The sequence below is a fragment of the Ctenopharyngodon idella genome, chromosome 20, assembly GCF_019924925.1.
Source record: "Ctenopharyngodon idella isolate HZGC_01 chromosome 20, HZGC01, whole genome shotgun sequence".
Taxonomy (NCBI): Eukaryota; Metazoa; Chordata; class Actinopteri; order Cypriniformes; family Xenocyprididae; genus Ctenopharyngodon; species Ctenopharyngodon idella.
Genome location: NC_067239.1, coordinates 2,457,010 through 2,483,038, shown reverse-complemented (window position 1 = coordinate 2,483,038; position 26,029 = coordinate 2,457,010). Strand labels below are relative to the sequence as shown.

Sequence of the window (26,029 nt, the reverse complement as noted above, 5' to 3'; positions counted from 1 at the left end):
AGTTTGTAAAGACATTGTAAAAGAAATCCATATGAATCGAGGGGTAGAATCAGGGCTTGACATTAACACCTGCCAAATGTGGGTGTATTTCAGCAGTGGCGTGTAACGCAGTCACTCCTACTAGCCACTTTGGCGGGTTAAATTTTTATATATAATATATACATTTTTCAATTGTAGTCTTTTTAATAGTCATCTGAAATAATAAACTGTAGTGCAGTGTTGTCAAAAATACCGATTTTAAAAGCCGCCTCTCAGTACTAAATTGAGTTCTTTTTTGCTGCTTATTTCGCTTAAACAGTCAAATACACACAAAATAATGTCAAAATGCCGGTCTTGGTGAGTATTCATGTAAACACAGTCAGTTGTTTTAAGAAAGAAAACGCATGTGTAACAGTATAATGGATCTGTGCGTCAGGTCTTAAAGTGACAGCAGCCTAATATACCTGCTGCCAAATTATGAGAAAATATTAAAAATATCTATATGGCAGTTTTCCCCATGGTATCGATGTCAAAATTGTGGCCAGTGAAAATGCTGAGTGGCTAGTAACTTCAGAAAACCACTAGACACAGTGGCTGGTGAGCAAAAACGTTCCTGTCAAGCCCTGGGTATTCTGAAGAGAACGTAAATTTAGGCTTTTATTCACATATGAACACTGATCAATGTACATACATACAGTACATCAAAAATAGTAAACAGAAGCTCAAATGTACTTGCGTGATGCGTGATAAACCTCATTGGTTCTCGCACGTCAAGCAAGAACGTTTGAAAAACAGCTCAATTCAAATTGCTTTTACAATGTCTTTAAGAACTTTTTGAACAGTCAATGTTTTGATGGCATAAATTTTCCAATGGAGGGACAGAAATTTCTCAGGTTTAGTTAGTAATTGATAACAGAATTTTCATTTTTGGGTGAACAAACCTTTTAAGTGTAATGTTTTCTTAAGATATCTGGTTGTTCATTACCCTGCAGTTTACGGTTGAGCTCCTGTTTTTCCTGCTCCAGGCAGCGAATCCTCTTCTCGAAGGCCTCCACCTGCAGACCCCCATCTGGGAGATCCTCCCCGGCGCCTCCATCCATCAGCGCCACCCTCCTCACACTACCACGGTCTGAGAAACAGCTGTCTGTGGTGTAGGTGAAGCCCACGAAGGGTAAGTGCTGCCCGGTGAAACCTGTGTGAGATACTGGGGGAGCAATGTCCTGCGGGGTGGAAATGGAAGAAGTCAAAGGTCAAATACAAAGTATAATCAAGGCTTCAGGTTCTTGATGTATTATGTAACAAAATAACTTTTCCTTCAACAATAAAAGCATTTCAGAGTTAAACCAACCGGGTTTTTCAGGACATCATCGTCTACATCAAAGTTGGAGGTGTCTGAGGGAGAGCTGACGTCAGGAATGTACGGCGCCTCTGTGTTGCGGATGTTGTCCCAGTCGATGCCGGAAAAGAAGGGGTGCTTCTTGAACTCCTCGATGCCTTGCTGACCCAACCGGCGCTCTCTACTGCAGATCAACCGCTGGATTAGGTCTTTAGCCTCCTCGGACACATCCGTGATGTGGGAGGGGAACTGGAAACGCTCCTAAATAGTGCAAATTAGACCAGTTTACATTCAACATCAATTTCTCCAGATATTCCACTTTGGTTAAGGAACAAAACCATAGACCAAATATAGCTGCAAGCAGCAATTAAGGGGCCAATGGGGCCAATTTCGAAGTCAATCAGACCAACAGTACTGTAGTTAGAGCCAATTTCATGTTTTGTTTAATTATTGTGACACCAAGCTTTTTTGTGTGTCCTCAGAGTGCCCCCATACATAAGCGTGCCAAATTTGGTGAAAATATTTCATTTCATTTGAGTTATAGACATTTATATTTATGAGAACATAAAAAAATGACCCACACTTGAAGTTGATTGCATTTTTTTTGCCACTTACTACCAAAATTTTGACATTTGGCCATTAACGTGTCGTCAACGACCCATGTTTCTGATTTTCCTCAATGGTTTTGTCTTGATCGGACTAACAGTTTTGAAGATATTCATGAAAGTTGTTTAAATGCTAAATAACAACGTTGCACAAACCATAAGGCCAAACCTAGCATGTCATAAGTAGGTGAATATTTCATTTTAACACTAGGTGGCGCTGGCTCGAAACTTCTCAGACTCCTTCAGGGCATTGTGCCAGTGACCCATACAGAGTTTCATTTCGATACGTTAATGTGTTTGTGAAAAAAAGCATTTTACTAAACAATCCAAAATTGCGGACGTCCAAAATGGCCGATATGGGAAAACTGTATATCATTCAACTCATCATGCCGCCCCGAACCTAATACAGCATGTAGCCTCAGGTCATGCTTGTGATGACATGTACCAATTTTGGTCTGAATACAATAAAGCGTTGCAGAGTTACAGCCTAACGTCTATTTTCGTAAACGCTACGTAAAATTCGTTTGTGTATTATTCGAAAACAGTTTAAAAAAAATATTCTGTAATTCCATAACTTTTTATTGACCCCGTCTGAAGATGATCTGGGTCAATTTTCCTGAAAATTGGAGCAATGGACTAGAAGGAGTTTGAAAAAGTATGTTTTATAAAACATTCAAAATGGCAGGGAAATTAGGCATCCTTACGGTTCAAAAGTTATTAACCTAAAAGTGAGTACAACTTTGGACAGTTGTTGGTGCTAAACGGATTTAGTTAGAGACTACAAATTTGCTATGGTAACAGTCCAGACTGTTCTCTATCTGTGTGCCAAATTTCATAACTGTCCTGCAAGTGGTTCTATGGGCTGCTATAAACTTCCAGAGCGGAAACGGAAGAAGAAAAATAATAATAGGAACATCAATGATTACAATAGGTGCCTACACACCTTCGGTGCTTGGCCCCTAATGAAAAGAAAAATAGCAGTGGTTTTGGAGTGACCAGATGACCCGATAAAATTAGTGCAGTCCTGATTTTATGAACCATGTTATGTTTCCCAACGGAGTTACAGGCGGGATGTTATTTGTCACGATAATTACCCTGAGCTTTAGTTTGTATTGGCTATAAATACAGATTTTTAAACTGATTCACTGTGGTTCATGCCTTTTCTATCATGAGAAATCCCCAAGATGCAAATGTGTCAGTGGTGGGAAACATGTAAACTGGACAAATACCAGAAATACACAATGATGAAGCGTCTCACCTCGTGGTTCATGATCTTCCCATATGTCTCCACCAAGGATTCGGCGTAGAAAGGCGTCTCGCCATAGAGCATCTCATACATGCAGACGCCTAGAGACCACCAGTCACACTCCGGCCCGTATTTCCCCATGCCGTCCTCCATGGCCTGCAGGATCTCTGGAGAGATGTAGTCTGGTGTGCCCACAGCCACTGACGACTGGACCTGCATAGGGGATGACAGGAAGTAAAATCATAAACGAGGCTGGATAGGTCTTCGTTTGCAATTAAATGCGACGAAAGTATGGAAAAAAAACATGAGTGTATGTACACTACCAAACAAAAGTGTAAGATTTTGTTTTTTGTTTTTTTTTAAAAGAAAGGTGCATTAAATTGATCAAAAGTGACAGTAAAGATATACTGTCATGAGTAATTTTTTCAGGATTCTTTGATGAAATCAAAAGAACAATTGTGGTTTCCACAAAAATATTAAGCAGCATAACTATTTTCAACATTGACAATAATAAATGTTTCTTGAACACCAAAACAGCATATTAGAATGATTTCTGAAGCATCATGTGACAGTAATGATGCTGAAAATTCTTCATCACAGGTATAAATTTCATTTTAAAATATATTAAAATAGAAAAGTTATTTTAATTTATTTTATTTTAATGTAATAACATTTCACAATATTGCTATTTTTACAGTATTTCTGAATAAATAAATGCAGCCTTGGTGAGCAGACGAAACTTTTATGAGACTTTTGAATGGTAGTGTACTCTAGACACATTAACTTTGAAAATTGCACAATAACAATACTTTAAAGAACCATTTAGACACATAATATTCACCATGCCAAGTCTTGCTCAATCTTGCTCATAAAACATGTGACATACAAAAGCACTCAAAAACATCTTGACGTCCAGTTATTTTTGTAAGATGTTTGATTGCTGAGAAGGCAAAGACTGTCTACTGAAGATAACACTGAAAAATACTGAGAGAACTATATTCCCTTAATGCAATATATAACCTACGCCTATATAACTATCACAATCACAGATTGCTTATTTGTAGAGCTGCACAATTGGGGCAAAAATACTGATTATAATATACCAATATGACTAATAATAATAATTAAGTTGAATACAGAAGGCGGTCTGCCGGAAGCTAGATATTTTACTTCATAACTTGTTAAATATGGATTTTTTTTAACCCCCCGGAGCCGTGCGGAGTACGTTTATGATGGATGGATGTGGATGGAGGCACTTTCTTTGGCTCATACTCGTTTGGTAACGCTTACTGACATTATAAAGCTCCGATGCGTCAGGATATTTGTGTTCATCAGAAAGAAGAGTGTCATATACACCTAGGATGCCTTGAAGGTGAGTAAAGCTTGGGCTAATTTTCATTTGAAAGTGAACTAATCCTTTAAATTCAATATATTGCAAATATCCAAAAATCTTCTGCCATTGTCTTGTCAGTCAGCTCCTCACTCCTGATAAATGAAATCTGACTCCTGCTGCGACTCTTGTTCGGCTCACACTGCATTGAGCAGATGCTTTCAGTTTTTAATTGTAGTGTCTGTTTTCTAACTGAACTAAATGATTTTTATTACTATAAAAGATTAAAACGATCGTGGGGGTGGTGCTGTGCTGGGCAAGTGATGTAACCGGTGTTGCGGATGAACACCAGTAACACCGAATATCGCAGCAAGCCTAGTGCAGCCTTATAATCTCTACTCAATATCTAAATAAAAAAGTAACATCCACAAATATACAGGGATCTGCTCAGTTGGTGGAACACAGCACATGTGCAGCTGAAAAACTAAAGCCCTGTTCTGCCCTTCCACATGCTGCTGGCGCAAACGGCGCGCACACACACAGAGCAGTAGATAAAAGCCGTTTTGGCCTTGGTCTTGTTATCAGTGCACTATGGTGACTCATCAGTCTGTGAGCCAGAGGGGTGGGCAGCGACGGGCCTTTCTAATTAGCCCTCCCCTTCAAGGGCAGCAGGGCCAAAAGCAGCTCTATTAATGTCAGAAGCAGAGAGAGGAGAGGGTAGGGGCAGAGCTCTCATCCAACAGATGGAGACCACCCTGAAAGGATGACAAACAGGCTCTGGTTTTAGATCGACACTGCAGTTCAAAGTTGGGACCTTCCTCACATACTCACCGTGCCATCTTGCATCATTTTCAGACAGGAGCCGAAGTCAGCGAGACGGATGTGACCGTTCATGTCCAGTAGCACGTTATCTGGTTTTATATCCCTGTGGGAACAGAAAACACAATATTTAAGAATGAAATAATAACTTTCAAAAGCAGCGTTTCTTAACCCGTTTAGCTTCCCGACTCAGATTTCTCTGCACCAAAATGTTTAGCACACAAAAATGTCATTAAAGATTATTATTATTTTAATTAAATGAACTGCATGGGCCCACTAATATGTAAAAGTACTAACATGACATGGACCGAATAGAAAAATCTACAATTTTGGTTTCTAAAACGTCTCTTGAATTTCAGTGGTTTCATGCTCTCTGTAGTTACACAAACACAATGTGGTCAGCACAAACCATGTTCACTTGTATTTAATGAAGTCTGGGTTGTATCATTTTTCTTTTAAACCATTAAGCAGAGTTTTGGTTTTTTGAGGATAAGAGGATATCATGCAACCTGTACAGGTCGGTATGTGCCTTTTTTGGCCTCGTTTCTACAAACTGGCTGAAGAATCTGCTCTAAAATAACGGATATTACTTTACACCAAGATCTCATGCTAACACTTTATTTTAGGGTCTTTTAACTAGTTGCTTATTAGCATGCATATTACTAGAATATTGTCTATTTATTAGTACTTATAAAGCACATATTAATGCCTTATTCTGCATGAGCTTATTCTACATTCTTAATCCTACCCAATACCTGAACTTAATTACCTTACTAACTATTAATAAGCAGTAAATTAGGAGTTTATTGAGGGAAAATTCATAGTTAATATTTTATATGTGTTCCCTATACTAAAGTGTTACCGATCTCATTTGTTTACATGGGTTAACTACATAAACTATTGGTTAACATGAACTAACAATGAACAACACTTCTATGGCTACAGCTTTTTTTTTAATTATGTTCATTTTAACATTTTCTAATACACTTAAATTAAAATTGCGAACTAATATTAATGAACAATTGTATTATTATTAACTAACATTAATAAAAACTAATAAATGCTGTTTATGTGGGTATGTGTGTGTATATGGTAGTTATATATATAAAATGGTAGTTATATATCACTACCATTTAAATGTTTCGGCTGCATTTATTGGATCAAATATACAGTATTACAATATTGTAAAATATTACTTTTTTTTTTTTTTTTTAAAAAGTAATATTTCTATATTTAAAATTTTCTATTTTTAAAATAAAAGTTTATTTTAAAAATGTATTTTAAAATAATTTATTCTTGTAATCAAAGCTGAATTTTCAGCATCATTACTCCAGTCTTCAGTGTCACATGATCCTTCAGAAATCATTCTAATATGATGATTTGCTGCTCAAGAAACATTTATTATTATTATCTATGTTGAAAACAGTTCTGCTGCTTAATATTTTGGTGAAAACCATGATGTAAATTTTTGTAACATTATAAATGTTTTTACTGACTCTTAATCAGTTTAATGCATCCTGCTGAATAAAAGTATAAATTCTTTTACATTCTTACTAACCCCAAACTTACAATCGGTAGTGTAGCTCATTGTTAGTTCATGTTAGCTAACGCTTTAATTAGAATTAACAAATGAGACCTTAAAGAAAGGCGCTCACAAATAACATGGAGCTTGATTGGATGCACTTTAATGTCTAAAACAAAAGATATTATATCATCACTTTCAGGCGGAAACCTATCTCCAAAAACGCTTTTCAGGAAATATAAAAAAAACAATTTTTTTTTAAAAATAATTAAACATTGTCAAAGTTGATATTGTGGCTTTATATGTGGGCAGACACTTGCATGTGTCATTACATTAATAACAATTTATCAAAATCAAGCTCAAATGGACTTGCAAGGTTTCTGACCAGTGAATTTCGGAGAATTCCGGAGACATGCGTTTTGTCTGAGGTAGTAAGTGCAGTGAGTTACGCTGCACATCAACTTACGGGTTATAAAGTTTATTGTGGCTTTGTGGGCACTTTGTGTCATTTGGACAAAATCTCATGTTATTAAAGACGAAGCTATTTAAGACAGCATTGGTAATTTTACCATTGCATTGCAAACAAGCAGAGACGTCCAAACTGCGTGTGGCACTTCATTTACAATAGTGGAAAAGTTATGAGGTTTACCAACAGTTTGAGGATCCAATGGAGATACAAGGTTTAATCACAAGCTATTTTAAATAATTATCACTGGTTAGATATTTGCAAAACCCACAGAGAGATGTAAAGGGTAGCCAATTGTAATGATTTATGAAAAGAAAGAAAAAAAAAAAAACTAAAAATGATGAAATATGGAGATACAACGTTTCCGCCTGACAGCGACAATATGGTAGGTTGCATCATATTATTCGCAGTGACAATTCAGAACAGATCTGTGGCCCATTTTTAGGTCATAACCCACCAGTTGAGGACCACCACTATAAAGACGCCTCTGACAGAGGAGAAAAAACCCACAGCTGACGCGGCCCTGCACTGAGGTGTTATTACTCCAATGGGCAACCCACCCTGACAGCAGCTCTCCAGGGTGGCTGTTCCTCCATGCCCAGCCATGCCCTGCTCTCCATGTAAACAGCCTGCCTTTGTTCACCATCCCCCTTTCACACACACTCAGTCCCTGTCTCTCCACGACTGGGCCACACACACTGTGCCCTCTGATTCACAGCCCTGGCACCATGGCGAGCACAGCGGGTACAGAGTAAACATGGTGTCAAAACTCTTCTCACACACACACAAACCACACCATTCACAACCTCACTGGGTGTCAGTATAAGCAAGAAGGGCTGTACCGTGGACACACGTGTGTTTATGAGCGCTATCGTGACTTTAGTCAGCTGCTTTGGCCTGACAGGCTGGCTACTATTGGTGAGAATGATGGGACGAGTTTAAAAGGCTGCTGTGGGAATTGAGTTAAAGGGATAGATTATTTATTAATAAAATTAAATAAGTCATCATTAACTCGGCCTCATGTCATTACAAACATGTATGACTTTCTTTCATCTGTGAAACACAAAAGGAGATGTTGTGAAGAATGTTCATGCTGTTCTTTTCCATTCAATTAAAATGGAAGGGGATTGGAGCTGTTAAATGACAAAATAAACCCACCATAGAATCATCACAGAAGTTGTTCAAATGACTTGCGAACTATAATCCAAGTCTTGTGAAAAAATCTGATAGTTTTGTGTGAGAAAGAGACTGAAATTTAGATTGTTATTGTGGTAGAAACTCCCCTGCGCACCTGACTTAAAGGATTAGTTCACTTCAGAATTAAAATTTCCTGATAATTTACTCACCCCCATGTCATCCAAGATGTTTATGTCTTTCTTTCTTCAGTCGAAAAGAAATTACGGTTTTTGAGGGAAACATTCCAGGACTTTTCTCCATATAGTGGACTTCACTGGGGTTCAACGGGTTGAAGGTCCAAATGTCAGTTTCAGTGCAGCTTCAAAGCGATCCCAGATGAGGAATAAGGGTCTTATCTAGTCATTTTCAAAATCGTCCGTCATCGTTGTTTTACCTTTTTTGTGTAAACGTCATTTGACGTAGTCTTTGCACATTCGCTTTGTAGACACTGGAACGGTACTTCCGCCTACGTCACACGTGACCTTTTCAACGTGATTACGTAATGCGTGGAGCATCACAGAGCAGTGCAAGACGAGCATTTGTGGTTAAAAAGTATATAATTTTTTATTTTATTTAGTAAATGAGTGATGGTTTCTCTAGATAAGACTCTTATTCCTCGTCTGGGATCGTGTAGAGCTCTTTGAAGCTGCACTGAAACTGACATTTTGACCTTCAACCCGTTGAACCCCAGTGAAGTCCACTATATGGAGAAAAATCCTGGAATGTTTTCCTCAAAACCTTCATTTCTTTTCGACTGAAGAAAGAAAGACATGAACATCTTGGATGACATGGAGGTGAGTAAAATTATCAGGAAATTTTAATTCTGAAGTGAACTAATCCTTTAACGCTTCTTTTTTGTTGACAACTTATTGCAAGTTTGAGATGATGGTTGCTGCATGTTAAAAACTTGTTAAATACATTCTTGTCATATGGATTATAAATCACATGAGAGTGAGCAAACGCTCATTTTTTGGTGAACTACCCCTTTAATGTCGCTACTGTATCAGAGGAGAAGCCCTCGTAATCTTTCACAGAAGGAAGGAAGAGGGGGCTCAGCTGGACCGGATGGCAGCCCAGGACAAGCAGCCAGGAAGAGGCCCCTGAACCTGAACAGATCTGCAGCCCAGAACACCACGGCCATCTGCGGTCAGTTCATTAAATGTTTCATCTGGGAGTGGACATGTGGGTGGGGTGCTGTAATCTCCAGTGTGCCCATCACTCAAACAAGGCCAATAACCACTCCGTCTTGCTTGTGAGTACGTGTTCGAACACATGGTCAAAATACTACATTGGGCAGATCTTGTTTGAAATGTTTTGTCTGGATCTAGTCTTGCATTTAAAAAAAAAAAAAACCTACAGGCATGAAGTCTGGCCCACACTGCAGCCTATTTTGGCTAAAAACAGCCCACTTAGACAGGAAGAGGCAATCAGATATTTAAAGTGACCAACCACAGTTTGCTTTTTACACAACTTTTAGGTGCTGGTAAATATAATTCTCAGAACAAATCAAAACCCTGCTGAAAAGACCAGCACTAATGCCCAGGATTGTATTCACACAATTCAACACTGCCTAAAAAAAAAAAAAAAAAACCAATGCCTAGGTCATGGGTTCGATTCCCAGGTAATGCATGAACTGATTAAAAAAAAAAAAAAAAAAAAAAGTATACTTTCAATGCAATGTAAGTCGCTTTGGATAAAGGCATCTGCAAAATGCATACATGTAAATGTCCAGACTGGACATTATGCTTCTCCACAAATCGATGTGTACGGCCATCTGTCAGAAGCTAGTTATTATAGTTAATAAAGTTTTAAATATGGATATTTTTCTAACAAAAACCCATTCCGTCGCTTCAGAAGGCCTTTATTAACCCCCCAGGAGTCGTATGGATTACTTTTATGATGGATGGATGCATTTTTTTTTTTTGGCCTCAAAATGTGGCCCCCCATTCACAACCATTATAAAGCTGGGTAGAGCCAGGATATTTTTAAAAACTATTTTTAAATAGATCTCCGATTGGATGTTATATAGACATAGGATGGCTTGAGGGTGAGTAAATCATGGGGTAATTTTCATTTTTGGGGGAACTAACCCTTTAATTGCCTCTTTACACACACAAACACACAGTCATGTCACCTGTGTACATAGCGCTGCTGATGGATGGAGTGGATAGCGAGCACCATCTCTGCCACGTAGAACTTGGACATTTCCTCCGGGAGCCGGTCCTCAAATTTACTAAGCAAAGTCAGCAGGTCGCCGCCCACATAATAATCCATCACCAAGTACTGCAAGAGGAGACATTATCATCTCTTATCACACAACACCATTTAATTACACAAACACTGACTCAGCACTTCATGATATCAACTGAAAGACATCAAAGAGTAGCATGATTAACATATATTTATCACACAAACACAGAACGCATTGTGCTGTAACATGCAGTACTCTGGATTAGTGTGTTTGAGGATTGTGCTATCAGAGGTTGCGTTACAAATAATCAGTCACTCTGATAAACAAGGCATTTTAATCATGGTCAATTTTTTCCCCATCATTTCATTGATAATTATTTAAACATCACGTAATTATTAGGGATGCACAATATATCAGCCACCATATCGGTATCGGCCGACATATGTTCATTTTAATGTTATCGTTATCGGCCAGATAAGAAAATTTGGCCGATATGTTAAAGCCAATAAATAATGGATTATTTCCTTCAGCTGAGACACTTCAGATGTGCACTGTTCACATATGATTGAAATCACTTCAAAAAGGAAAATACAGTTAAGCACAACATGTACAGTGCAAGTCTGTCATACAAGATACATAAAATTATAATGAGAACATTATAATTGTGTGCTTGGGACATGGCTTTTAATGGTGAAACTCAAAATTAATTTACATTTATTGGTTAATATATTGGTTATCGGCTTGCAAATATAAAGAATTATCGGTATCGACTAAAATTTCATATCGGTGCATCCCTAGTAATTATATATTAACTACATTATATATGCCATTTCATATATGAATATAGTTAAATAAAGTAATTAAATAATTCTATAAATAAAAAGAATGAATTTCATAGCCTACATGCCTACAAGTTTTATCATGATAGCTTATCTTTTAATTACACCCAGAATGGATGTTATTCATGCATTAGCATGTGTTGTTATTTTTACCTAAAACTTTTAAAAATTGTTTTTGTTAATTGAAATAGCTGAAATAAATTATAAATAAATATATATAATGAACTTAAGCTTATTTTATTTCAGTTAGTCGCCAAGGCAAAAAAACAATTTATTTAAATTGAGTATTAAAATGACAATGAAAATCAAAGCTAAACAGAAATATAAAAACGTCACAACTTAAACAAAAATTAAATTTTTTATTTATTTATTTATTTTTTTTAAATGCCAATTTAAAATATTAAGAAATATTGTAATAGTATACAATTAATACTAAAATTACTGTTTAGATTTTAAAATTTGACAGCTGACGTTTTAAAATTTGGTAAATGACGGCTAAAGTTCAGTTATGTGCTATGAGAATAAGTGGATGTAGGGACGGAGATGCGCACCAGGTAGTTGTCATCCTGGAAAGCGTAATGAAGGGTGGTGATCCACTGGCAGTCTCCATTCACCAGGACGTTCCTCTCTTCTCGGAAACACGCCGTCTACATAAGTTGCAAAGAGATTTGTTAAATCAAAACATTAAAAAACACTTTTTTGTTATATCCAACACTGTGCTTTGACAACCTTATGAAATCAAATAGACACAGCAGCCCAGTTCCTTTTATAATGCACCTGAACTTGAAAGTGGATTTTGGTCGATTTTACACTACCTCTACTACTACATTAAAGAAAACTTTATTAAATTCTTTTATTGCTATTATATCATCATCATCATCATCAGAATTGTTTTTTTATTATTAACATTATTAATAACATCTAATAAAATATTTTTAATTATTATCATCGTCATCATTATTGTCATCATCATTATTTGAATTTTATTGTAGAAAAATAATACACTTGTGTTACCATTTGCCATTTTTAGGCATTCCAGTTAAACCATCGAGCCTATTCTAGTTTAATACTGAAGATCTTTGAGTTTCTGTGTATCTAATTCACAGCAGTTTTTTTTTTAATATGTCCCTCATTTTCAATGAATTGTGCAGCTCTAATTTTTAGGTGGTACAGAACGATTGGGTAACTCATTCAATGAATTAAACTACATCCACACTGCAGTGATTAACATTTCAGATGTTAGTCTTAGATTCTGTTTGAATTGGGGCTCTGGACATGTGAGGAGGACTAAAGAGAGCCCAGTAAAGCTCAAAGAGGATTACTGACAAGCCAAAGCGACAAAAGTTCTCCTGACATGCCTCTGGGAGGCCCGTGGGCACTGTCAGGACTGATCGTGCTGCAACTGGGGCAAGAAAGAGCTGGAGTAGAAAGGAACATGACCTTCCACTTTTATAGACTTCACTACAAAGGTGTGAGTAGTCATCAAGCCATTAGGAAGAAGCTTGATACTTGATTCACGTACGGAAGTCAGTGATTATCACTCCCATTATAAAGCTTGGAAGAGCCAGAATATAACTCTGATTGTGTTTGGCTGAAAGAAGATAGTCCTATACACTTAGGATGGCTTGAGAGTGAGTAAATTATGGGATAATTTTCATTTTTCGGTGAACTAAGTCTGATGAACCCTTTTTTGTGGTTTGTGGTTCAGTGAAGAACAAAATAATAGATCTGAATGATTCACTGAATGAGTGAGTCTGATTGAGTGCTAACTCCCTTGTAGGTTTGAGTTTTGTGAATCATTTCAACTGACTCTTTAAAAAGAACCTGTTCATAAGAGTCATTTGTTTGTGATTTAGATTCATATAAAACTCACATCTGTGCTGGTAACTACATTTTAAATTGTTGCTAGTTTTTATTTTTGACATATTTGCAACCATTTTAGTTGAATCTGTGAAAGATCTAACAAATGAAGCAGAAATATCTTTACCTCGGCCCTCTTCAGCATCTCCCACTTGTTGAGGATCTTCATGGCATAAACACGCTCGGTGTGTTTCATCTTCACCACCGCAACCTAGACAGACGAGATGAGGAGTTAGCCAACGCATACAAACAAATTAAAACTCAGCGTGATTTAGAGGCTGTAGGGAATTTGACCCTTTTTATTTCCCTCATTTATTCATCGTATGTACTCGTGGCCCACTTAGACTGAAAGCCCACAGGGAAAGAAACTCTCTGAATGAGATGCTTTTGATCTCTGATGCCTATGAAAATCAGAAAAAAGGAAAAGCTGAGACTCGAGACTGCTGACTTTTTGCCTAAAAAGAGAGACGGCACACAAGAACTGGCTAATTTAGGCCACAAGTCTGCAGCACACCAAAAATGACAAAAGAGTAAGAGTTCTTCCCTTCAGGGGGAGTGACTCAATATTAGGAAAGGGACAGTTTGGACAAGTGTTCTGTTGGAGGTTATTCATGTGGGGTGGGGAGAGCAAACGCCCTGCCTGCAGGAAGACACCAGGCTGGGAGGAGATGTATGAACGCAGTGATAACGCGGTGAGGGACTGTAATATAGGTGACTGACATAAGAAAACAACTAACTTGTTACCAAGGATCCCAAGTTTTAAAACAGAGCTCCATTATACAGTAAGAACTAGGGTTGTACAATTAATCATAATTGATTTTTCGATTTCAACTTTGGCTTCCAAGGATCATGAAAACAAGATAATCGATGTGAAATGATTATTGTGCTGCTGCCGCATTCTGTCCAGCGCACCTTTCTTTCCTTCACAGCGGTGCGCTTTTGTTCCTCCCCAAGCCAAACATAATATCTAAATCAGAACAAGTGAGTGCTGTAAATGCAGTCTACTGTTGCTAAACTGCGGGACGTCCTTGATATTAAACAGTGTTATTAATATCGTATTAAGCCGTGAAAGAGATATTGTTCACTCCGAGATGGAGCCGAACACGCATAAGCAAAGTAAACTCTGGGGTTCAGATGCACGCCTAAATGGTCAAATAGCCTACACACAAAAATGCCCAAATGCCATTTCATAAAGTATCCTCGTAAGCACAATCGGTTATGTCTCAAGTGAATGTAAACGGTTGAGAAAAAAAAAAAAATGCATGTGTAACAGTATATTAGATCTGTGTAGCTCTTAAAGTGACAGCAGCCTAATAAATCTTCTGCAGTCATTAATGTTAATCAAACAACAAAAGTCAAAGATGATATCACTCACTGCTCTTAACTGAATAACTGACAGTGAAGAGGAAAAATTGTTGAATAAAGCTGTTATTTGCGTTTTGTTTTTCCGCACAAAATGTATTCTCGTTGCTTTATAACATTAAGGTTGAACCACTGTAGTCACGTTGACTATTTTAACCATGTCTTTACTACTTTTCTGGACCTTGAAGGTAGTAATTTCGTTGCTTTCTATGGGAATTGATAAAAAACAACCTCAGGTTTCATCAAAAATATCTTAATTTGTGTTCTGAAGATGAACGAAGGTCTTGCAGGTGTGGAACGACATGAGGGTGAGTAATTAATGAGAGAAATTTCATTTTTGGGTGAACTAACCCTTTAAGTCTTATTTCTTTGTCAAATTAGAATGATATCTTAGTTCTATATATCATTTGTGAGCGCATTTTCTAAAGACATGGCCAGACGTGCAGTCTACCAATAACAGAGCGACAGCACTGGGAACGCCCACAGGCGTCTTCACAGTACAGTGACTAGCGACATACAGTGACAAAGTTGGGGCTTTAGGGTCATGACTTAAAAGAACACTTTTATGTTTTGCATTTTTCCTTCACCTGTATTACTTTATTTCTTACTTGGGAGACAAGAAAAGAAAGTATCAAAAATGACTCTCATCCTATATCCATCAATATGACTCTTAAACTAGTCATCTGAAGTTGTACAATAGCTTTGTGGGAAGAAATTATGACATTTTTCACTGATATTTCCCCCCCAACAGCTGACAAACCTCATTCTCCATCATGCATATTCAAACTCGCCACATTACAATCGCTCACCTGACACTCAAGAACCAATGGCATTCAGCATTACTGATGCCAAACCTAGAGATTATCAAAAATACAATAAAAAGTAATATTTTGTGAAATATTATTACACTCCACTTCAGTATTCAAATTCTCCACTTCAGTTCATATCTTACTGACCCCAAACTTTCAAACGGTAGTGTATAGAGTGCACAAGTCACATGGATCGCATTTCTTTTCTTCTTTTTTTGTTTCTTTTAGAAAGCCTGAGAGTCACTAAATACAAAATAACTGCATGAACGTTCTACTTGAGGAAATAAAGTCATGAGTTTAGAACAACATGAGGATAAGTAAATTTTCCTTTTTGTGTGAAATAAGCCTTTAAACCGGACGGGAGCCGCTCATAAAACTACAACAAATATCTCTGTGAGATCCAAGTGTTTGCCCCATGACTTACGTCTGCGTGACCTTTGTTATTCTGATATCTTCTGTCCACTGGCTATTTGTGACCGTCCAGTCGGCTAATGTTAAGTGGAGTCATGAATTTCCCTGTACTTTGCCTCGCTGCTCAGGACACATCACATGATGTGTGTTTACCCTGAGCGGAGGAACAGCGTTCCCCTCACGTGGACTCACACTCGCATACCTGCCCACAGCACAATGTGCTGCTTCAGCAAAGAACACAGTACAAACTGTAACTTTGCACGGTAAGGGCAAATTAGGAGCCCTGCTGCGATTTTCCGCTTTTCGACCCCCTTTGATGTTCTCTAGAGTGTTTGTGCATGTATCAAAGTATTTGAAAAGTACACTTTGACGACAAACTCAGAGTCTTAAATCACACACATGCTTCTTATCTCTAAGGCTCCTAACCGCAGAAGATAACTGACCTCATTACAAAAACAAACTGAACCCTGAGTGCTCAGAAACCCCCAATTCCTCCTCCCACGGTGTCTCCTGTCCTCTTTCCCTCTCTCCTTTTTTAGACACACACTTCCACAAAGGCAGTCAGCTTGACCTGATTGAAAACGCAGGGGAGGTGCATGGAGAAGGAGAAAGAGCGGGTGACCAAAGTGGACGCTGCCATTGCGATTGTCACCAACACACTCATGTCCAAATAAGAGACCATGTACATAAGCCATAAGGTCAAAGGTCAGAGTAGACGGAGTAATTCTGATCTATACAGTGAGATGGGTGCCCGAGGACATGGAAGGGGTTGCGTCATTCTGAATATGCTATGTAAAATTCAAAACTGCTTTGGGTCTTATTACACAACTTAGAGTGTGATGCAGGGCTCAACATTACAAATCTGTGATAGTGGTCCAGTTGAACCAGTAGTTCAGACTTTTACTCTTTACATTCACTTTTTTTATTATTGAAAAAAAAAGAAAAAAAAAAGAAAAAAGAAAACAATTTTTTAAATTTAATTTATTTGATCTGTAGTTTTGCTTCTTTACCTGTAATTTTATTTTATTTGACTACATCATAGGCAAAATAATAAAAAACAAACAAACAAATGAAAAAAAAAAAAAAAAAAAGATTTCTGAAAAATTATCATGATTTTAACGGCAAAAATGCTACGGTAAAAACCTGTTTAATGTTTAACAGTAAGTTTCCTTACTATATATGGTGAATAAATGTAATAGATCTAAACGCTTGAACCCATTTAATGTAATTTTACAGTAAAATACTGCTAAATTTACAGTTTTTGGAAGTGAAAACAACAAGTCATTGTAAAATTTACATTCACATTCACATTTGATGTGTTTTCGAAATAACTAGGGATGCACCGATGTGAAAATTTTGGCTGATACCGATAACCGATAATTCTTTATATTTGAAAGCCGATAACCGATATATTGGCCAAACAAAAAAAATAAACGAAATAAAATTTTTTTTTTTATATATATAATTTGAGAGCCTGATTACAAAAACAAAAGTTTCACCATTAAAAGCCATGTACACAACTATAATGTTTTCATTATAATTTTATGTAGTCTATTTGACAGACTTGCGCTGCACAAGCTGCACTTAACTGTATTTTCTGTGATTTCAATCATATTTCAAGCAATTCAAAACCATCATGGTGAACTGTGCGCATCTGAAGTGTCTCAGCTGAAGGAAATAATCCATTATTGGCCAATAACGATAACATTAAAAATGAACATATCGGCCGACACCGATATGGGCCGATATATCGTGCATCCCTAGAAATAACTATGTTTCTTCTTAGACAATTTTCTTATCAGTTCATGTACATTCAGGTTTTATATTACATCTAATGTTGTTAAATTAATGTTTATTGCATTACTTTAGAGTCATATGTGTCGCATGGTGTTTTGTGTTTGTGTGAATGACACTGTGCACGTTTTATGTATTAGTATTTACTTTCTCAGCTTGTGGAAAAGCTGCTTGTGATGAGCTTTGATTCATCATGTGACTTTCTCATCACCACCTGACTTTGGTGATTGTCAGTGCATTACAAAGGTAGGCATTAGTACGTCAATAGGTAGGTGTATTAATATTATATGAGTTAACTCAATCAAGTTAAATGTTAAAAACACTTGACCAATGCATCATCACTGAAATAAGAACGTAAACGCTGACCCAAAAGAGCAAAAGAGTCCTGTGAATTGTCCCAAAATCCTGTCACACCAGTCCCGGCTAACTGGACCATCCTTGTGACAGTGGGAAAACACTGATCTACAGAGTTTCATATCTTTAAATCCAATAAAAGTTCTTACAAAAAAAATGGTATCACTAGGCTCTTTGAGATAAATTACAGCCCCCTTTTTGTTCTACACCAGATTTGATATTGGACAAGCCAACACCAAATAATAACACTATTCAAGATGCTTTGGGGACATCAGAAGCCCTGCAATAATAAAACACTGGACTTCTGCCAGGGAAATGCCTAAACTCTCCACTAGGACCAGCATGTGGGTCTGTGAATCCCTCTTCAACTTGTAGTTGGCAAACCATCTTAATCATGTTAGTGAACCTTCAGAGAGCAGAAGCCGCCGTCTTCATTAAATCAATATGAAGGACAGGGTCTGCATGTACTTTGACCTAATCATTCATTACACGAGTGATTCACTCAATACAGAAGATAAAGAGATCAGCGCACATCCTCGACACGTAGAGCCCTGACTCTGTAGTAGTCGTTACAGGCTGTTTTGTTTGCGGTGTAGGTGACTCACAGTGACATTATGTAAAAAACAGTCTGCTTCAATAGAGTTCTCCTTGATTCCCCTCCCTGTTCCACGTTTTCTTTATTGTTCTAGTCAACAGAATAATTATTCAGAGTAAGTCTCAGGTGAGGCAAAAAGGAGTGCCATTAAAGTATGTCAACCACTAGACTCTTCCACAAAAAGCTAGTCTTTCAGTTACAAACCCAGATGACTTTCTTTTTCCGAGATGGACGCTGTCAAGCTCCGAGAAAAAAATAAATAAATAAATAAAAAGTACAATAAAATTCAAAGTTATTCAAAGTTTCCTCAAGTCATACATTCTCAAATATCAGTCCACAAATTTGTTGATTATTTATTGGTATTGATCAATATTTTTATATTTAGATAAATTTAGATTCAATAAATTCATTTTTACAAGATTCACTTGTAGCACTAAAATGATTTTTAGTCTTTCATGGTTTATTAAAGGGGTGGTTGATTATGATTTCACTTTTTTTTAACTTTAGTTAGTGTGTAATGTTGCTGTTTGAGCATAAACAACATCCGCAAAGTTACAGCGCTCAAAGTTCAATGCAAAGCATTTTGGCTGCGTGAGATTCTCCAGCTTTGTTGTTGTTGAGCAACTGAAGCGCGAGCTGTTAAAGCTCACGGTGTGATTTTTGCTGTCATATGAGCTTGCAGGCGATTTTTTTTTCTCTCGGGAGAAATTGTGTGGAAATCGATGATGCTCGTATGGTCACGGCTCACACCGAGTAAGAGGAATTACGAGCAGAGCACGTTACAAGCACCTCCCAACAATTTTCAAACATGTTTAAAAAATTCACTGGCCCCTATTGCCAAATCATAAACAACCTAGTGTTGTCAAAAGTACTGACTTCAATAGCAAGTCAGTATTGAAATTTTAAAAATGTGACGCTTTGAGCGCTGTTGAGCGGATTCGTAAACACCTCTGATTGGCCATTGTGTTCACATGCTCAACAGATATGTCTGTGATCGGCTACAATGATAAACGCTTAAAAAACATGTTGTAAATAGACATCCTTGCTGCTCTTCACTGAGTGCTTACACACACATGGGAGTGTTTGAAAGCAGGCGTCTATCAGCGGACCGGTCCTGCTTTTAAACTCCCCCGCTCCCACTTTCAAATTCAAACACTTCCATGCGCTTTCAAACGCTCCCATGCGTTGATCATTGACACATCTGATGAGCGTGTGAACGCAACGGCCAATGGCCAAAGAGGTGTTTACGAATCCGCTCAACAGCGCTCAAAGAGTCACATTTTTAAAATTGACAACACTAACACAACCACGTCACATAGGCTAGATCTATGAATATTATTATAGCTCAGAGGCTGCAACCTTACAGCGTGTGCATACACTGACACACACCCAAATACACTCTCAGTATTGTTGTCAAAAATACTGATATTTCAATATGTATTGATCCTGAAATATCTGAAACGGTTCCAACACTCCTTTTCTGCAGTATCGATACACAGATACAAGCTGTGCATTCTCACTCTATCTTCTCTCCGACGGCGAAGACGACTCACTCACTCGTCTCATTCGCTCCGGTTGAATAGTGCTTGTATTGTGCATAACTTTAGTCATTCCTGCAGGTTTCGCGCTCGCACAAAAAGCGTGCACCACTGATCCATATAAGTGCCTCTCTCATAAAGCTGCCTCTCAAACAGCTCGCGAATAACAAATGGACTTCTTTTTCGTGAATTATTGCGCTTAAACAGTCAAATACATACAAAATTATGTCAAAATGCCCATCTTGGTGAGTATTCAGATGAAAACAGTCAGTTTGGAATGTAAATAGTTGAGAGAAAATGCATGTTGTGTAACAAGATCAGTGCATAAGCTATTAAAGTGACAGCAGCCTAATAAACCTGCTGCTTGTCTGTCATGCTAATCAAAGACCAAAAGAAAAAGAGGGGGAAAAAAAAATAAAAAATAAATTTATATATATATAAATATATATCACTTGCTGCTTTTAACTGGATAACTTTTGTAACTTTAATTGTAAGAATTAATCTGTATTTAATTTTTCATTGAAGACTATTCAGTATTACTTGATTACTAGTAGTATTTCTTACCTAAATACTACTGTTAGACCCACCAGAAAAACTTGTTTATTTCATTTGTCTCTATTCTATTGTATTTATTTGTGCTATCACTTGCAACTTTTTGTTTGTTCTTATTTTAGCAACATTAAACAGCTCATGATTGCCGCCGGCTCACCATGTAGTACAGTGGTGCCGTGTACTCGTAACATGTGCAATGGCTCACGACCACCTGAGTCAATTGTAAGAAAGGGCTGGGTTTGATTAGAGAAGTCCTGTGTATGTCATCAGAGTGAAGTCTGTCATTTTACCAGAAGTTGAAGTTATGGCATTTGGATTAAGAATTGCAAGATTTTAAAAATTAAGAAAAATATGCATGGATAAATTGTTTACAATAAGAACAATAATTATTTTATGACTTCAGGAAACTTGGAATATAGTTCAAGAGTCATATGGACTCCTTTGATAGCTTTATGGTGCTTTTGCAAAAGAGTGAAAGCTTTAGCAAGAAAGGGGGTGGGAATCGAGCTTGCAATGACATTAGGTTGAAAAAATGTGTCAATTTGCATTTTTGACTAAACTATTCCTCTAAGCAGTCCCAAATTCCAGGCCTTCAGCTGGGACCACGGCATCAATCATAAACAGGAAATGCAAGAGATTTATCTGGAAGTACATCCTGTAACGTTAGAGCCACAGGAAACGGCTGAGAGAGGGAACAAAACAGCAGCATGTTCACACATGAGCCTGAACGCTCTGAAACCGACACAAGCTAACAATAGTCTGGCTTGATGATAACAGAAAGACTGCAAAACCCCCCAAAGATCTGAGTCATCATTAGATCCACGTGACACACACACACAAAAAAAGCCCAGGGACTCAGAAGGAAGGGTTATTGAGGTCTCGCGGCTGAAGAGGGGACAATGAACCGCACAAAATACATGCGAAGTAAAACACTATTTTTACGAAAGTCACTCCTTAGAGACGGTTCTGGTTTCCTGAGCCTTTCCTGGAAGCTGCACCGTCCTGCCCTGCTTCCTGTGCCACCACTGGCATTCCTGACAGGAATCTACGGTAAGGAGGAGAACTCGGTTGTAAAAAGCGCTAGATGGACAGATCTTTCCCCAAAATAAAGTCTTATTCAGCTTCAGAATCAGGCAATGAAACGTCCTATTTTCTTTTATTTAAGCGAAGTTAGCTTCCGTTCATCTGAAAAAAAAGAAAAGAAGAAGAAGTACTGAATTGGACGCTTTTTCTCAAGGAAATGAGTCAAAGTCACAACATTCATTAACGAGGGAGGTGTAATGACACAGCGGAAAGGTGTGACACAGCAAAATGTTTCTCTCCTAATTCAGAAACATCTGATAATCTGTCACCACATGATTGTTCATATTAACTGTGAATTTTCATTTTGCTGAAATCGTACCAGTCCGTTTTATAACAGACCTATATAATGCAATTGTAGCTTGGCTTCATTCAGTAAGTATACTAGGGATGCACCGATATGAAAATTTTGCCCGATACCGATAATTCTTTATATTTGAAAGCCGATAACCGATATATTGGCCGATAAATCTAAATCAAAATTTATATAATTTTTTGAGAGCCTGATTACAAAAACAAAAGTTTCATCATTATAATTGTGTGATTGGGACATGGCTTTTAATGTTCTCATTATAATTTTATGTAGCTTATATGACAGATTTGCGCTGCACATGTTGTACTTAACTGTATTTTCCTTTTTGAAGTGATTTCAATCATATTTCAAGCAAATCAAAACCATCATGGTGAACAGTGCGCATCTGAAATGTCTCAACTGAAGGAAATAATTATTTATCGGCCGATAACGATAACATTAAAAATGAACATATATCGGCCGATACCGATATGGTGGCCGATATATTGTGCATCCCTAAAGTACACACATTATTCAGACTACAACTGGCCTAAGCGTTGTGTTATTGATACGATATGCATACTCAAATATTTGATTACAAATGGTGTCATGTATACTTGGACGGACAGATGGAGACTGTAGCTTGACTGTAGGGAGAAATAGCGCCCACCCACCTTTACAGCAGCCTTGGTTCCAGAAGTATTTTTCCCATTCATTTTTCCCATAGGGATTTTTTTTGCTTTAAAGCAAAAAAGTATTTGAAAATCAGATAAAAATATACTTAGGTCTGTATGCTTAAAAGCTTTAATTAGGGAAAGAACTACAATCTCATGAATCATTGCGAATGACAATCCAATTAAAAACAAAAACTAATGATTTAAAGACTTAAAGGGTTAGTTCACCCAAAAATGAAAATTCTGTCATTAATTACTCGCCCTCATGTCATTCCACATCGTAAGACCTTCGTTCATCTTCAGAACACAAGATATTTTTGATAAAATCCGATGGCTCAGTGAGGCGTCCTTTGATGCCCAGAAAGCTACTAAAGACATATTTAAAACAGTTCATGTGACTACAGTGGTTCAACCTTAATGTTATGAAGCGACGAGAATACTTTTTGTGCGCCAAAAAAGCAAAATAATGACTTTATTCAACAATATCTAGTGATGGGCGATTTCAAAACACTGCTTCATGAAGCTTTACGAATCTTTTGTTTCAAATCAGTGGTTCGGAGCGTGTTTCAAATGACCAAAGTCACATGAACCACTGAAATTTCAAAAAGTTTCGAAACACTTATACGTGACAAAGCCTTGTTTACTTAAATCATGTGACTTTGGCAGTTTAAATATCTTAATTTGTGTTCTGAAGATGAACGAAGGTCTTACGGTGTGGAACGACATGAGGGTGAGTAATTAATGACAGTAATTTTTACTTCAAGAACCCAACTGTTGCACTCTACCATGATTGTAATTATGTATGTAAACATACTTATTGATGTTGCAAATGTTCTGTGATTCAGTGGGATGGGGTTGAAAACAAAGGGTGTGTTCACACTTGTAGTTTGGTTCTATTGGTTCTTTTGGTCTGAATCAAAAAAAAAATATATATATATATATATGATACACTCACTTAGCGTTCACACTGTCATTTTTTAATACTGAACCTAAAGATAAAAGGCTTTTATGAGGTATGTTTTGCGTTAGAACTTACCGAACATCCAAAACAATGCTGTGTGTTGGGCTAAATGTGCTCATTGTATGTTTCCCAACTGAGAACTTCAATATAATTCAATTGTGTTGAACAGGAGGAAAACGTAGGCGAAAAACAGTGATGGAAGACAGATTGGTAAAGAAAAAGAAAAGTGCACTGTACGTGTTGAACAGTCCAAGTGTTTTAGTGCAGGAACGAGTAGCACATTCCCCTGTAAAACAAACGATCCGTATAAAATGCCTAGATTTGTTCCGGCCCAAGAATAGCAGTCCAACGCCAGGCCGAGATCCCTGGGGAATTGGCAGGGGGAGAGAAGGGAAACTCAGATGAGAGGAAGGGGTTAGGTTTGTGGCTGCTGATAAGATGCTTGAGGGGGACATGAATACTTTACTGATAGTTTGGGGTTTTCGTTGGACACACAAAATGGGTCATGAAAACAAAGCTTAGAAATACCGAAAACACACCACACAATAATATGGCAAAGGCTGCAGTGATTCAGGGGTGATTTCCCTGCACTTTTAAACATGCCAAAAAGGCAGCAAGGGTTCACTGAATTCCTTACCTCTCCAAAGGCTCCCCTGCCGATCACTTTGAGCATCTCGAAGTCATCTCTGTGAAGGCGCATCTCCTTCACTGTGGTGGTGAACGGCTTCACTGCAAAGAGAGACAGAGATCGTTAGTTATGATCTCTACTTTTAAATGGTCATCAATGGAGAAAGATGCTGACATAGCCATGCTAAGTAGCTGAAATTTGAGCCTTTGATATGGATGCACCAATATTAAAATGCTGGCAAATACAAAGAAGCTATTCTGTTATGGCCGCTACTAAAAACAACAAGAACAAACACACACACACACACACACACTTTTAAAATAATCATAAAATGCTACAAATGAATTTAGGTAGTAAAGCACTATGATAAATGGGTAATTGAGGAATAAGGTTTTTAAGTAAAAAATAAAAACAATGGAGATATAATTAATTTCAGTTTTATTAAGTGTTAACAATGAGTTTATGTGGTTTTTATAATCAATTAACACTGCTTGTGTCATTTTTTACAAGATCTGTCATTTTTTACAAGATGGACAAAATCTGTCACCAAAAAAGTCATTCGGTTTAACCAAAATTTTGGTTTTACCAAATCACACTTTTGGTTATACCAAATGACGATATTTTTAAAAAATGCTAACAGGCTGATATCTAGCTAGCTAACAAAAGGACAAATTAAACATTTTATATTTAGTACACGTTTTTAAAAAACAACAACAACATTTTCCATGTTTTATAGCGGTTGTACCGAATGACCTGATGTTTCGGGACATGCGTATGATCAAGTGAAAACATGAATTTTTCAAATAGTTAAAAGAGAGTTAGTTACTTTGCTTCACAACAATGTGGTCCTTTGCAGGTGTCTGAATTGTCACATCATGTCAAATGATATTGACCACATGACTTGATCCAAAATGGTCCCTTTATATTGGTTACTCCGAATGACATCAATGAAATTCATTTTTTCGGACATTCTTTCTCATAACAATGCAACGACTTCTACAGATAATTTTAATACCATTTTGCACTATGTTGATATATGAGGTTACAAAATCATGCCAGAATAAAAAATATATACATTTATTACATTTTAAGATATTTTAATCACAAATGAAATGGCTGTATTGGCCTTTGGATGGTTAAACCGAATGACCTTCTGACACTTCAAAATCTTTAAAATACCTTTATATGTAGCAAAATATAATTAAAACCTTTTGGATTCAATAAAAGAGATCAAGTTGTACTACCTTACATACTTTGGATGTCATATCTTTGTTTTTTATTATTATTATTAAGACCTTTGGACAAAACAAAAAAAGACCCGTCATGTCATTGACCCGTATATATATCTATATTACTGCTGTCAAATCGATTAAAAAAAAAAAAAGAACTAAATTAAATCACACATTTTTTCTGTGATTAATCATGATTAAAAACACTTACATTTTTATTTCTCTTTTGGCACGCTTGAATGGTTTAAAAGCATTTGCATAAATAAGAGTGTGAATATATATTGTAACGCTAGCCAAAGGATGAAAAAAAAAAAAAAACGGATGCTGCAGTAAATGTGTTAAATATTTTTAACGCGTTAAACTGGAAAAAATTAAATCACA

General features: G+C 37.1%; 1 protein-coding gene across 8 annotated transcripts in view; it reads right to left on the bottom strand.

The window, feature by feature from the left end:
* Positions 1-26,029, bottom strand: part of cdc42bpb (CDC42 binding protein kinase beta (DMPK-like)) — an 89,458-nt gene that overhangs the window by 39,861 nt on the left and 23,568 nt on the right. For all 8 annotated transcript variants that reach the window (XM_051874186.1, XM_051874188.1, XM_051874187.1 and 5 more), the window contains exons 2-9: positions 24,429-24,520; positions 13,497-13,580; positions 12,061-12,156; positions 10,614-10,762; positions 5,328-5,421; positions 3,179-3,379; positions 1,328-1,576; positions 965-1,199 (exon numbers count right to left, since the gene is read on the bottom strand). In XM_051874186.1, the coding sequence (XP_051730146.1) occupies positions 965-1,199; positions 1,328-1,576; positions 3,179-3,379; positions 5,328-5,421; positions 10,614-10,762; positions 12,061-12,156; positions 13,497-13,580; positions 24,429-24,520 (1,200 nt within the window). The remainder of the gene's footprint in view (positions 1-964; positions 1,200-1,327; positions 1,577-3,178; positions 3,380-5,327; positions 5,422-10,613; positions 10,763-12,060; positions 12,157-13,496; positions 13,581-24,428; positions 24,521-26,029) is intronic.